The sequence below is a fragment of the Notamacropus eugenii genome, chromosome 3 (assembly GCF_028372415.1).
Source record: "Notamacropus eugenii isolate mMacEug1 chromosome 3, mMacEug1.pri_v2, whole genome shotgun sequence".
In the NCBI taxonomy this organism is placed as follows: Eukaryota; Metazoa; Chordata; class Mammalia; order Diprotodontia; family Macropodidae; genus Notamacropus; species Notamacropus eugenii.
In genome coordinates this window covers 135,026,804-135,043,099 of record NC_092874.1, presented here as the reverse complement: position 1 = coordinate 135,043,099, position 16,296 = coordinate 135,026,804, and the positions used below count along the sequence as shown (strand labels likewise).

The window sequence follows — 16,296 nt, the reverse complement described above, 5'->3', positions numbered from 1 at the left end:
CTCTTCTTCTGGAGTTTAATCCTGGAAGTTCATTAACATCGAGCACATTGAAATGAATGGTAGGCACTTAGTAAATGCTTATTCCTTTTCCTTCCCATTAAATGACAGAAAAAAGAAGATAGGCCAGTCATTTCAATTCCTTTATGAAATCTTTTATTCTTTTTCTTCCGAATTCCTCATTCTTGTAATCCTATAGCCTTTTCACATCCATCGTATATCTTTCCACTGTCCTCTGTATATTGCTCATCTTTAACATGACAAAGGCAGTAGTGCTTTAGGTCTCACTGCCATAAACTAAAACTGGTAAAAATGACTATCTATATATCTATATATCTATCCATCCATCAATCCATCCATCCATCCATCCATCCATCCATCCATCCATCCATGCATCCATCCATCCATCCATCTGTGGCCTATGATGTGTTAAAAAAAAAACAAAACAAATCTGAAATTCATTAAAGATAATTTGCCATTTCTGGGAAACAATCCAGGTTGCTCACCTCCTCCTTTTCAACTCTGGGCCCACATCACTGACCATCTAGTAGAAAATCCTGGAAGATATCCATTCAGATGTATATGGAATATGGACAAGAGACATTCTTCATAAATTTGGTCTTTCTTGTATGGATGGACACATAGATCAAACTACTTTTAAATGAGTATAGATCTCTTCTAAGTAGTTTTGCAATGTCCTGGTGCTTGAGGCTATTAACACAATGTCATCTACAATTAAGAACAGTTAGAAAGCCTCACAATACACTGGAAAACCCTCCTTGTTTTGAACTTGACACTGAATTGCCACCATCTCAGTGGTGGTACTCTTGCTTAGTAAACATCTTTCCATTTTATGCCTCACCTGACAAGGCAGGAGGAACAATGTCCTTTTTGCATTTTACGATCCTTAGTTCCTGACACAGTGCTTTGTACAACTTAGAAAGTCAGTAAAAATAAGTTATTACAAAATAGTACATTTGAAATTTTAAGAACATAATTGAAATGCACTATATCCAAGAAATACAAACTAAATTTCAGTGACATCAGCTGAAATGCACTGGATCTTGTCAATGTGGTTTGTGGGTTTGTTTTTTTTAAAACCTCTGGAGACTTTAGTGGTTTTCTACAAGGCTTTGTGGAGGTTTTGAAAAGTCTAGAGTAAAATTTGTATGAATTTGCCAAACTTCATTGCATAGTGCTTCATAATACCAAGGCATTACACAGTTCTTTTAAGTTCCCAGGATACTCCTTATGGCAGAAGTATACCCTTTGTTATCTTTACTCTGTCCTGAACTAATGAAATTTGGCCCTGTCCCCTAAATATATTTCTGTATGTTTTTGCATACGTGGAAACATGCCATTAGAAGCTAACAGAAACAAAGTCCTTAATATTCAACGTGGTGTTCAAGTCAACCTTTTCCTAGATGTTAAATGTGAACTGCTAAAGTCCTCTGAAAAGGAAAAACAGAAGAATTATTTCTATTATGCTTTAATAATGGATGAAAGAAGGAAGGAAATAAACATTGATTAAGCACCTAGTATGTGCCAGGCACTGTGCTAAACATTTTACAGTTATCTTATTTTATTCTTACAACAACCCTGGGAGGTAGGTGCTACTATGATGCCCATTTATAGTTCAGGAAACCAAGACAGACAAAGGTTAAGTGATCTGTCAGGAGTCACACAGTTATTAAGGGACTAAGGCCACATTTGAAATCAGGTCTCCCTGACCTCAGACTCAATGCTCTATCCATCATGCTTACCAAACTGCCATGAGGAAGCTTCATAGTAATAGTTTAGTAATTTCTAAATAAAAGGAAGCACATTTAGCTTTTCTGACCTTATTACATTATTGAGGCAGGTAGGTGGTGTAAAGACCCAAGCCCAAATCCCACCTCAGACATTTATCAGTTGTGTAACACATATACCAGATGTATAACCCAAGGCAAGTCAATTAACCCCTAATCCTTAGTTTCCTCATCTGTGAAATGGAGATTATCTAAAGTATCTATTCCATAGCATTATTCTGGAAATAAAATTAAATAATATTGGTGAAGTATTTTGCAAAGTATAAACCACTGTTTCAATGTTAACTAATATTATTTCTTCTCATAAAGGGAGGTCAGTAAATATACAATGCCAAAAACCTGCTTTCTTAGATTGTAAAACAATTCAAGGGGCAGGTAGTGTAGTGGATAGAGTGCTGGTACTAGAATCAGAAAGACTCATCTTTCTTAGTTCAAATCTGGCAACCCTGGGCAAGTCACTTAACTCTGTTTGCCTCGGTTTCTCGTCTGTAAAATGAGCTGCAGAAGAAAATGGCAAACCACTCCAGTATCTCTTTCATGAAAACCCTAAGACGGATCATGAAGAGTCAGACACAGTTGAAACAACTGAACAGGAAGAGCAAAACAATTCAAGTTTTACATATATAAAAAGTTTATAGGCCACAAAGAAGACCATGTCCAAAACCTCAAGCAAATGGAAGAAAAGACAAAGATATTGAAGTTTAAAAAAATAAAAGGCATAACGATAAAGTTTTAACAAGGTCCAAATGAAATTCAGCTATTTTTTCCTTTCAAGTTTCCTTGAAGCATTCTTTTCTTTTCACTGATGATCTTGTTATTAAAATTTAAAACAAAGTGTTTCCCCCTTATTATTCTTTTGTGTGTTTTTGTGCTACACTAAATTTATTCTGTTCTAATTAAGTGCTACTGCAGATCACTGACCTTAGAATATCTGCTTAGGAATTAGAGCAAAGCCCAGTAGACCATCACACAACTGTCAACCAAAAACAATTTCACTGGGCAGAAAAGGCTACAGACTACAGTAGCAATAGAATCTTACCAGGAATCTATAATATATTAATATGTTAATATAATCTATGGAATATAATAATTCCAAACTTTTCTAAACAGTCAATAACAACCTTGACTGAACATTGGCTATGTATCAAGTATTATACCAGACCCTCTGAAAGTGATGAAGGAATTTGAATACCTGGCCCTTATACTTGAAGAAACTTAATCATTTAATAAGAATGATACATCAAATAGATCTAAAATTTACATAACAAATATTCCTATACTAAAATTGTAGCTCAAAATGCACATATATTTAGGAGGAATAGAGATTGTCTGCCATGGTAGTGCGATTATTATGACAGTTCGTGAAGAGGGGAGGTAGCATATGCAGGAAGATGGGACGGAGGTCATGTTTGGCAGTATGGCAGAGTAGATGATACTATGCAAAAACACAATACCAATCCATTACTTTTATCTGCGAGACTTTAGGCAAGTCATTTAACTTCCTTAGGCAAGTCATTTAACTTTTGCTCATCTATAAACTGGCCATTATATATTTGCCTGAAGGGAGAAGATGGACTGGATGATTTAATTAATAAAGAAAGCAAAAGGAGGCCAGAAGAACATTTTTCCTAACTGGAGGAGAAATGAGTAAGCCAGATAATTATAAGGTTAACAAGAATTATATATGTTAGATTGTTAGATTGATAATTACACAGTAGAGAGAAAATACTTTCAAGATGAAAAAATTGTTTTTCATTTCCTTAAGTACAGGATAAGGGAACAGACCTCACTATTACCTGTACAGGTCTTTTGCCTTATTTGAAGGGTAAATGAGAGCCATGGTGCAGCTAGGTGGTGCAGTGGATAAAATGGCAGGCCTAGAGTCAGAAAGATTCATCTTCATGAATTCAAATCTGGTTCTCTGCTTCATTTTACTCACCTGTAAAATGGGATAATAGTATCTAGAGAACCAACTTCACAGCTTTAGTAGTAGGCTTACATGATACTGTATTTATAAAATTGCAAGATTTAGTTTGTTATGTAGATTTCAGTGAGGTGGTGGATTGTAGTGGATACACAGTCAAGTTCTGAAGTCCATTCCAGTCCTGCCTCTGACACATCCCAGATTGGGTGATCCCTGGACAAGTCATTTAGTCTCTCAGTATCCCAGGAAACTCTCCTTAATACTTTAAGCTGCAGAGAAAGTGCTGATCCGCTTTGGTAGAGGAAACTCCTCACTGCAAGGCCTTTACATTAGTGAAGTTAAAAAATAAAAATGCTTATTAACACTACAATAATGCAGAGAAGAGGAAACTATCACCAAATCTGGACACAGATTGGTGAAAATCTAGGTGACAGGTATGGAAATTAAAGGTAAAAAAATATATACCTTAAGTACTTATACACTTCAAAAATTCATAACTTTATCAATGTAAGTACTCCCTTCACCTTCTGTACTCTAATACAAGGTCTTTATGAATTACAAGACAAAAAAGGGATTGGCTTCTTTGATTCTATCAAATATTGTCCTTGATTGGCCACTGAGTATAATCTACTACTGGGTTCATAACCCAGAAGCTTTTGCTAGCTCAGTAGGACTCCTTATTACTAGAGCTTATGTTCTGTTGCCATATTCTTTAAGAGGCCAGGGTTACTCTCCATGCTGTAACTGGACACTGGAGTAGGACTTTATTGGAGTGCCATAAATATTATGGAACAAAAATGTCAGAAATTGAAAACAGAACAGGTAATGAAGGAGGGGGGAATGGGAAGACAAAAATGACAATAATTTAAGACTAGGAATCAATAGTTGAAAAACCATAGGGAGCAATGGATAAGTTAGGGAGGTGATGACTGAGGGAAGTTGAAAGGTATAGTGTCACACATGTCTTTTAAATAAGATCCTCTAGTTCTAAGTCTATGATCCAATGATGCTGTTAGCGGAGATGTTGTCTAGTAATATTAAGTACAAGAATAAACAGTGACTGATCAGTACAGAAAATGGGTAGACAGGAGCTAAAATTGTTGTTGTGTCCTTTATTATCCAAGAGGACCAGGACTTCAGGAAGGTGATGCCATGCTACTATGCAAGCAGATGAGCTACCACTACAAGTGTATCAGGAGAGAAAAGAATTCAAAAATGAAATCACAGAAACTCAAGTTTATCATGAGAAAAAGAGGACAACCCAAAAATGAAAGAAGAATGAATATATTTGAAACCAAAACACAAAAGGATTTAAAAGAGAAAAAAGTGACCAACAGTATGAAAGGTATTGCTGATAACTTTGTTGAAAGGAAAGGAGAGAAGAAATGGAGTGAAAAGAAGTCATAAATGATTGGGATGGAGGGCAGAGAGGAAGAAGAGACATTCAAAATTAGGGACATATCCTTAAAGGAATAAGTCTGAAAAAACTAATGTAAGTGAAGTAGGGCACGAGTTTTCTCTGGTGGCAGAAGATACATTTTTAGAGTTATAGCTATTGAGTGTTCCCATGAAGGTAATGAAAGAAATGTTCTGATGTGATGCTCCTGGGAAATAAGACTGGATGATATAAGGGGAAGGGGGTGGGAAAGGGAAGATGAGAATACAGAGACTTCAGGCCAGAGGAAGGTACACCTCATGGTCTTTATCTCTTCCAAGAATTAGTTATCAGCTACGAAATGAAATGACTTTAAAAGCAATTATAAAGCATTTAGGGTGAACTGCAGCCTAGAGAATCAATGATGGAGAAATGGTAGTGGTTCAAAGCAGTGTCTATATTCGAGATGGGTCACGATTATTCAGTTCAGCAAATATTAAACATCTACTATGGGCAAGACATATAGGAGCTAGGGAAACAGAGATGGAAGAAGACCCAAACCTGCCTGCTGGTAGCTTAGAAATCAAGTAAGTAGGATAAATCTTCATCTTATCATAATATATAGCAGAGAGTGATAAGTACAAAGGAAAGGCTATCAAATCCTCATGTGCTTATCAGTTCCCATCCAGTGATCCATCTTGGGTACCATAATACCTACTGCTACTTTTCCTCTTTCCTCCCCATTTGAATCAGTGACCCTTCAGACCAAACTTCTTTAGATCATTCCCCTATTACTATAGTCCACTTAGCTTTGGTGCTCTTCTCTGGGACTACAGTGTCTTACAGGAGGATAAACTCATCCAACCTACTTTATCTAGCTTACCCCAGACCATATTTCACATTCCACCCATCCAACCTAAACATCTTGTCATCTTCTCTCTTATTCACACATAAATCTCCAACCCCATTTTTTCCACTTTTTGCTTTGAATAGTAATAGAATGAATATCATCATTGCTTCTGAAAAGGAAAAGACATCTGACTACGTCTTCACTCACCATTTGTAAAACTCCCCAGACAAACTCTTTTCTCTATCACCATTCCCCTATACTTATTGTCTTACCTTATTAGAATATACACGTTCTAAGGTCAGGGACTGCTTCATTGTTGTATTTATATACCATCACCACCACCACACTGTTTGGTATATTACAGGTACTTAATAATTGCTTTCTATTCATTCATTCATATACTGTAATTCATATGAGTAATCATTCAGTCAGCCACATATCATGATGAGAAAGCATGTTTCTTGGATTTGTCCCCTAACACAGCAGGGACAGAAATAGATACAGCAAACAGGAGATGGGAAGGATCCAGAACTGAAAACTAGGATAGCAGGTGGGTGTGGTAAGTCCAGGAGCCTAACTAGGTACTATGATGCTAAGTTATTTAAATCAGAAAGACAGGGCACAGAAAGTAGTAAGGAAAAGAACTGCAGCTCCAAATATAACTAGTTCAGCAGTTATATAATTTCTGTACAAAAAAGGCATTTCACGAAATTTGAATTTGCAAAAATGTCTCCATGATTTCTATTTCACTCTTACCATTTATCTAAAAATACATCCTGCTTACTTTCAGTTTTAGTTACCTCAGGGAAGAGACCAGGAGGAACCAAAAATTGATCTTAATGAATAATTCTCAAGAAACTTTCAAGGTCTTGGCTGCCAGTATTTGTCAGTTCACAAGAAAAACTATCAGTAGCTGTACTATACCTTAAATATTACTGGAGTGTTTGGGCATAAAACAGAATTTACTCTGGCCTATGACATATTCCCTTCCATACGAATAAATACAACTAAGGCAGGAAGTTGCATTCAAATGGCAGATCAGCAGCAGGATTTCAGAAGACAGGGGTCAAGTCTTCCATATTTGCAAGAAAGCTTTGCATACTGTAGTTTTTTAAATCAGTTTATTCTATTTTAATATTATTACAGTTCATAAATGCATTTTTGTAATGTGCTAATTTTAAAAAATGGAAATATTCTAGAAACATTGTGAATTATGGATTTTGTCATTAGGTAACATTTTATGAAAATAAACCCAATGAATATTATGTGAAACTAGTTTCTAATACATGTTCTAGAGCAGAGAGAGATCATTTAAGAATTGGTTTTGAAAACAAAACACACCACTAGAAGGTTGCTCAATCCTAATGCAAATGCTACATCTGAACTACATAAATGATGGTAGGACAGGGTTCAGTTTTGTTTAATCGGTTCTTACTTTCACTGCCTAGACACACAATACCATCGTCTGTTACCTTTCAGGAGTATTAACACTTGGAGTTTATTATCTCTACCACTTTTGGTTTGCTTCAGCAGACCCAGAAAGCTGCATGGAGACAAGAGAACCAGTAGTTGAAAGTGAATGTTTAGACTAAGAAGCAGGGGAGAAATAGAAATAAAAATTTTTTTAAAGAGTTACTTAGCAGTTAAAGTACCTTCTTTTGTCTGTTTTCAGCAGCAGCCAGCTGTGTGGACATTCTCGCCTGCATTTTCCTGCAATGAGCCATGACGGCATCCAAAATGGAGAGAGGGTTGGTACAAACTGGCTTCTCTGCATCACCAGCACCTGCTTCGTAGTCCCTCTGCAGAGCCAGGAATGGGTCATTTAGGTTAAACCTTCCATATCGTTCCTGAATAAACACCTCCTTCCTTCGTGCCTGAAAGAAAAACAGCGACAACTTACTATACCACTTGTTTTCTGTTAAACATCATTAACAAGGGGGGTGGGAGGGAGAGAAAATCTGAGATTTATGGAAGTAATTGTAGGAAACTGAAAACAAACAAATTAATTAATTTTTTAAAAAAATCCTGCATAGTAGTAAGAAAACAGAGTTAATGGATGTGAGAGCTGGAAGGGACATAGCTCTCTCATGTCACGGTGGAGAAAACCGGGGTTCAGGATATTTGTGAATTAGGGTCAAACAGCTTGTTAATAATGGCAGCACGTGGAGTAGATTCCAGTTTTCCTCATATCCAGTACAATAAATGGCCAGTAATCAGTGTAAAAAAATAAAATAAAATAAACCATAACAAAAAGACTATTGGTGACTTCCCTTTCCCACCTCCCAATGCTATTCAAAATGAATGCTGTTAGTAGTGTCCGTGGGTTTCGTCCTTGACACATTCAAGGCTTCCTGCATGCTCTGGGTCCATGTTCCTGGAAAATGCGGTAACTCAAAGAGCCAAGTTCAGGACCCCTTAATAGCTCTTAATATCAATTGTGAATTACCCCAGAGGGAAACTAAGAGAAATGTTATATTAGGTGCTGAGGATTTGGGGTATTACCTTACTTATTCTGTCCTTGAGTTTTATTTATTTTAAAAAATCATTATTTAAATTGTATAACAACATTTTCCTTCTGCCTGGATGCCTTGTTTTTTCATAACCCTTTAGTACTCCTTGAAGAGGATACTCTAATCCCAACTGATGAGCATTTCTTAAATGCTTGCTATATGTCAGGCACTGCGATAAGCATGAAGACACAAAGAAAGGCAAAAATTATTGCTGCCCTAATAATGAAAAAAATACCTATTTAAATATTGAGGCTTATAAAGGACTTTTTAAAGCAAATATTTTTTTGAAATTAATAGGAAAGTAAAACTAAAAATACATGAATTGCAAAGCAAAATGAGGTGCATACTCATTACACAAAGACAAATAATTATTTGAGAATACTTTGAAGTTTTCTAAGACAATTTAAACAAAGTTCAAAATAAAATGTCTACAATGACTTTTACTTTTACGAAATAAACCCAGTCAGAAATTCCAAGCATTTTCATTTTTCCAAAGAAAGATCTTTATAAAAATATGCTTTATGATGGGAAACCACACTATTCATATTCACCAGGTCAGTACTTCCAAGAATGTCAAGATTCTGGGACAAAGTTCTCTAAATTAAAGGAACCCAATCTCTGTCTGACTTGAAAGGTGGAAAGCTATCAGAGTCGAAATCCATTTCATGCTCATTCAATAAGCAGCAAATGCAATCTTCTGTAGTTAGTCCAGAACAGTTACTGCATAAAATGTAAATTAGAGATTAGCAGCTAGGTGGTACAATGGATAGAGTGCAAGGACTAAAGTCAGGAAGACTCATCTTTGTGAGTTCAAATCCGGTCTCAGACACTGAATCGCTCTGTGACCCTGTTTGCTTCAGTTTCCATATCTGTAAAATGACTTGGAGAAGGAAATGGCAAACCACTCCAGTATCTTTGCCAAGAAAACCCCAAACGGTGTCATGAAGGGATCATGAAGAATCAGAAATGACTGAAACCACTGAACAACAACAAGAGATTAGCTGATAAGGGTAGGAATAGAATTAAATATTACCAAGATTTTCATGGTCCAATTCTATAAAATTAGGCATCAGTGAGGGTGAAGAATTAGTCCTATGAAGTGGCTGCATTATTTGATGTTATAATTACATACAATAGGGTAATTTGTTCTAGTCCAATGGAAATCTGCATCTCAAATTTGAGTAACAGGAACACTTGACAGGATTCATTATTCCCACTCATCAGGATCTAACTACAGAAGTAAATCCAATTCCATGTATAAAAATGTAAATGTTATGTTGTCATGTCTAGTAGAAAAACTACTCCAAAACCAAACAAAAACCCCAAGTTTTTTCGTTGTTAAATAATAGGTGTTGTGAAGATATATTGGGCATTTAATTAGCATTTGTACTGAACAAATTATACTTCCATTTTTAAGCCAAGATCAGAAAGCCAATAATTAGCCACTTTCACATTCCATACATCAAACAGGAAAATCCAATACCTTTTTCTTTAACTATTATCAACTGTATAACAAAAATGAGAGACAAATTCTGCTGACTTTAAAAGGATGAATCAGTTGAGTTAAAAGCCCTCGCATTCTCAAATCCTCTGACCTTAATTATCATAGATGTCTACTGACAACCAACAACATATTTTCCAGTGTGGCGTATTAACATAACTAAAATAAGCTACTTTATGTTTCAGAGTTCACAAAATAATTAGAAACGTGCAGTATGCAAAAACTGACGAATTCACTGATTAAAATATTTGTTGTTCCGATATAAAGACAGGCATACATAAAACACATATATCTTATGAACTCACATTCTACTGAAGAGCTAATAATTTTTTTCATACCATATAATCTTCATGTAATTATTGTTGCACTTTGTTTTTACTCCTATGAAATAACCATCCTCACTTCTCTCATCTAGAGTCTTTGTCCACCAGCTCCTTTGTCTGTTGCTTACCCAAAACACCCAGCTCTCCCTCTTCCTTTAAATGCTTCTATTTGATCTTGCTGTTCCTTTAAGCTATCATCCTATATCTCTTCTCCTTTTCAGAGTCAAATCTTTTGCTAGGTTGTCTATACTCTTTGCTTTCATTTCCATCCCAACGGAGACTGGCTTCACTCTTGGCTTCTCCCCACTATGAAAGGAATAATATGGTAACTGTTACCTAGAAGCTTTTCTGTTTCTGCCAGGAATCATGCCTCCATGATATTTCCTGTAGTCTTATCATACCTCCCACACAGACATCCTTCTCCTCCTTTCAACCACTCTCTTTTTGTGCTGTTTTTTCCCCCATTAAAATGGAAGCTCCTTGAGGGCAAGAACTGTTTTGTTTGCTTATATCTGTATTCCCAACATTTAGCACAATCTGGCACATAGTGATTAACAAAAGATTTATCTCATCTCCCACTTCTCATTCCCCAGCAAACTGACTTCTGGTACCATCGCTCAAGTGAAATTGCTCTCTCCAAGATTATGAATAATTTTTTAGCTGCTAAATCCAATGGTTTTTTCACAGTTCTAATTTAATTTTACTACTTTTTAGCTTTCAACACAGTCACTGGAAGCACTTTCCTTCTCTGGGTTCCATAACACTATTCTTTTCCTAGTTCTCTTTTTATCTGTCCAACCATTCTTTCTCAGTATCCTCCTTAGCATTCTCCTCTTCTATCAATTAAGGGTGAGCATCTCCCAAGGCTCTGTCCAAGCCCGTATTCTTTTGTCTCTCTACACTCTTTCTTGGTGTTTCTAACTAGATTTCTCTATAAAATGTAAACAGGGACTTATTTTATTTTTTTTCTTCAAGTCATTACTTATTCAAAAGGTTCATTTTGGGGCAACTAAGCATCTAAAACTTTGACATGGTATCCAAACCACTTGACCTCAATGAACTGCATATTGTATTCTAAAATAAGGTATTTTCAACAATTTCATCTGTCATCTTTCTAGAGGGTTTCTATCCAATAATATAGGATATTTTTAATAAGGACATTAATTTCATTGCCTCAACCCCCTCTCTGGACTTTTTTTATTCCTTTATACCCACTGCATTATCACTCTGGAGGAACCTTTTGCCTGAGACTCAGCTAAACTGATTGATGACTCACTCTTCCAGACCACGACTTCAGAAAGGATCTCAGATATGCTTCTCCTCATTCAAGACAATTCTCCATACTTCTCCTTGCCATTTGTCAGTTCCCCTTTGCTTGTTGTTTTCCTCCATTAAAATGTAAGTTCCTTGAGAGCAGAGACTGGGTTTTTTTTTTCTTATATTTCTTTCCTCAGCACTCGGTACAGTGCCTGGCACATAGTAAATGAATGCTCTATGTCTCTAATTTGATATTTATGAGTTCATTTGTCTCAAACAAAATGAGTTATTAATGCTGAGAAATAACCATCTTGAACACAAAGAAGATATTCCCTAAGGAAGCAGATAAATGAAATCACAGATAACTTCTTGATTCATGAACTAGAAGAGGGTTGAAGATGAAATATCCATTAAGGAAAACAAGCCATTATGAAGGAGAGTTCTTTTATTTTAATTATTATAAAGATAGGTTCTTTGAGGTAACCATATATGTTTCTCACTGTATCTATTTATTAAAAAGGGGATTTTCATCACAATAAATGGCCTTATAAAGACCTGTTATAGGACTTCACACACTGTACATGGAAATTATTCACTCATATGAAAGGATTTTCAAAGAGGCTGAGTTCTAGACTTTGGTTTTTAAATTGTTTTTATTTAATAAAACTATTTGGACAGGTTGGGAGAGCAATTATTGCTATTAAAATAATATGATTAAAAACAACCCTTTATACTCAATTTTCTATTATGTAATTCTCCCTAAAGGCAAAAGCTCAAAAGTATATGCTAGCACATAATTCCATCCATACACAAAACCTCCTTTAAAATACACAAACATAAAATTGATGTGAATTTCTCTTGTGAAATGAAGGGAAAGTTATCATAATAAAATGACAGCATTTTAGAATGCGATTATGTCCCTATGAAGATAATCTGTAAGCCAGAAATGATGCAATATTCCAGATATTACTAATGAATTGAACAGATTTTTTTAAAAAGTGATTTCACTGAGTCTAATTCATAGAGCTACAAATTTTAGAAAAGGGGAGAGGAATCATTTGGTCTTGTCATGCCCTTGGGTGTACTATTTGATTTTCTTTATAATTTTACCTTCGTTAACATTGTTTCGACCTAACTTTATCAGACAAATGCAGACAGTTCTTTCCCCTTGACTCTTCATCCAACAAAAAGTGTTAAAAATGAAACGATTTCCCTAAACAATGTCGGACTTATGACAAGTAAAAGGTAGTAAAATAGAGAACACATGGACTACAGAAGACTGCTAAGGACAGAAGCACTTATAACCACGATAATAATAACTACGTGTTCCTTTAAGGGTCTCAGAAGCATTTCACAAATATCTCACTTGATCCTCACAGCAATCCTCTGAGGTAGGCGCCTTTATTATTCACATTATTTAGATGAGGAAACTGAGGCAAACAGAGGTTAAAGTGGCTTCCAGCTTGTGAGTTTCTGAGGACAAATTTGAACACAGTTAAACCTGAGTCCAAGGTCAATGCTCTATGCACCCTATTACCAAATTCATTTAACATGGACCAATCTCTGGGATTACAACTCCTTTCAATTGTGAGGAGACAGAGATTAACGAACTCAGACACTGAGATCTTGGCCAGTAGCAAACCTCATAATCTCTTGACACCAAGTCAGTCAAATCATATCAAAATACACAGTACACCCTAATCTGTCCCATATTTTGCCACCTGTCTTTGTTCAAGCCATTCTCTAGGCTTAGAAAGTCCTTCCTTTATCTCTTCCTGCTGAAATCTTACTTGTCCTAAAGGGTTCAAGTTCAATGCCATTCCCCCCACCCACCCAAGAAGTCTTTGAGGAGCCCATAGGATCCCAGTCCCAAGCTCTCATAGCATTTTGTTTTTACCTAATATTCCTATCATAGGGCACATGTGCATGTGTGAGTATGCATACGTGGATACACACACACACACACACACACTAAATGCATCTATTTGTTTACATCTTGTCAATTCTGTGATTAAAAGCAACAATAACAAAAGGAATGACAGAAGAGGACAGGATGAGCAAGAGTTGGAGGGAACAAGAGTGGGAGGGCATGAGAGGAAATGAGATTATCATCACCCAAGAGAGAAGCACTAACCCCATGAGTTTACCAGTTTTCAGGACAATCTTGATGGGAATTTAGAGATTCCTGGATTTTCTCTATATTTTTAGTTAATTTTTACTACTGCCAAGGGAATGAAAAAGAACACCCAGCCTTCCCTCCCACATGCATATTTCAAAACCTCTTTTGTATGCTTAGGATTCAAAGCTGGGATGACAGAAATGAAAGGGCGTGCCAGTGCTTAAACCTGCTTGGCCACAGACCCTTTGATGTGCAGGCCCCCACCCAAAGGGCGGTGCAGTAGAAGGTAGGTCAAAAAAGGGTGTCCTCCCTTCTAACAGTGGGAAGTTCCAGTCTCCCCCAAGGTCACTCCCTCTGCACCCCCAGGAAATACTTAGGCAGTCGGCAAGCAGTAATTTGCATGTCAGAAATAAATGAAGTTTATACCAAGAGCTATATATGAAGGCTGGGGGACATTCAGATACTGGACACAAAAAGTGGAACTCTTCTTGAGATTAATCATCCAATTTTTACTAAGAAATGTGGGCCATTCATTCTATCAGGTATCTAGTCTGACTGCCTGTATTACATTCAACAAACGTTTTATTTTCTCAGAAAAAGAGGCTAAAAGCAAGAACAGCTGGCTGAGTAATCTTGAACATGTCCCTTGATCTCATTTGATGAGATGATGATAAATTAAAGGATTTTGCAAAACCTTAAAAGCACTGCGTTGATATTTGTAGCCATATCACACAGGATCATAGTTTAAATGGGATTAAGGAGGTAAATTATTATTATATTATTAGAAGGGATCATAGAGGTAAATTCAGGTTAACTTGTATTTTACAGATGAGGAAACTGAGTTCTAGAAAGGTAAATAGTTTGCCTAAGATCACACAGATATTTACGAGAAAGGGGCAGGATTTGAACCCTGAGTTTTTGACAAACTATGTGACCTTGGGCAAACCATTTAACCCTGTTTGCCTCAGTTTCCTCATGTGTAAGATCAGCTGAAGGAAATGGCAAACTGCTTCAGTATCTTTGCCAAGAAAAGCATTATAATAAAATAAATAATATTTTTAAAATATTATAATAAAAATTATAATCAACAAGGGACTTTTGAATATATGGTTAAAATCCACTGGAAATGAAACAAATCCTAAAGAATTTGTGAGTCAAAGAAAAATCATAGAAACAATATATAAAGTAATAAAAATAAAGACAACAATATGCTGAAACTTTTGACATGCAAGGAAAACATTCATTAGGGGAAGATCTATATATCTAAAAATGAGAGAGAGAGAGAGAGAGAGAGAGAGAGAGAGAGAGAGAGAGAGAGAGAGAGAGAGAGAGAGAGAGAGAGAGAGACAGACAGACAGACAGACAGACAGACAGACAGAGACAGGGAGAGGGAGAGGAAGAGGGAAAGAACGAGGGAGAGGGAGAGGGGGAAGGAGGGAGAGAGACAGACAGACAGACAGACAGACAGAGATAGAGACAGACAGGGAGAGGGAGAGGAAGAGGGAAAGAACGAGGGAGAGGGAGAGGGGGAAGGAGGGAGAGAGACAGACAGACAGACAGACAGAGATAGAGACAGAGACAGGGAGAGGAAGAGGAAGAGGGAAAGGAAGAGGAAGAGGGAGAGGGAGAGGGGGAAGGAGGGAGAGAGAGAGAGAGAGAGACAGACAGACAGACAGTCAGACATCAATGAATTGGGCACAAAACCAAAAAAAGCCTATATCAGGGATGGGGAACCTGCAGCCTTGAGGCCACATGTGGCCTTGTAGGTCCTTGGGTATGGCCATGACCCAAACAACTGAACAGTCACCTCTATCTCTAAATCCAGTGAATTGTCTTTTTGTTGTATCCCACAGATTTTTTCTAAGGATCTAAGAATTCAGTCACATTTAAAGAGTGCTTTGAATTTTATAAAATAATGCTTTCTTCACAACCCAGGAAAATGAAGATTTAAAATACTTGCACTGTTGCCTCACAGGGTTGCTTTATGGTTTTAGAAACTATTTACTATAGTAAGCAAAGGTCTATTGAGTCCTGTGATTTTTAATGTTTAAAAAGAATTTCTTTTTGAATAGAAATAAATACTGAATTTTGTCAAGAGCTTTTCAGCATCTACTAAGAGAATCATGTGGTCTTTATTATTTTTGTTATTATTAGAGAACACTGTATATTTAGTCTTACTTAAATTAAACCAATCTTTCATCTCGACATAGAACCAAAACTGGTTGTTAAGTGAAATCTTTCTAATATATTGTTATAGCCTCTATGTTTATATTTTATTATATTATATAATGTTTTATGTTGAAATTCATAAGGGATATTAGTCTTTAGTTTTCTTTCTCTGCTTTGTTTCTCCCTGGCTTGGGCATCAAAATCATATTTGTATTATTGAAGGTGTTTGGAAGTATCCCTTATTTTCCTGTCATTGCAATTTTTATGTAATATTGGAATTAACTGTTCTTTGAATAATAGAATTCACTTTTAAATCCATCTGGTCCTGTGGGGTTTTTTTTCTTAGCAATTCATTTATGGCCTATTTAATTTCTTTTACTAAAGTTGAGTTGTTTACTTCTATTAATATTTTTGTAAATATTCATAACTCACTAAAGTGATAATTTTTGTTTGCGTATAATTT

The 16,296-nt window shown here is 36.2% G+C and overlaps 1 protein-coding gene across 2 annotated transcripts in view; it reads right to left on the bottom strand.

Annotated features, from left to right (window-relative positions):
* Positions 1–16,296, bottom strand: part of CTTNBP2 (cortactin binding protein 2) — a 191,432-nt gene that overhangs the window by 116,845 nt on the left and 58,291 nt on the right. For both annotated transcript variants that reach the window (XM_072652951.1, XM_072652952.1), the window contains exon 3: positions 7,607–7,828. In XM_072652951.1, coding sequence (XP_072509052.1) covers positions 7,607–7,828 — 222 coding nt within the window. The remainder of the gene's footprint in view (positions 1–7,606; positions 7,829–16,296) is intronic.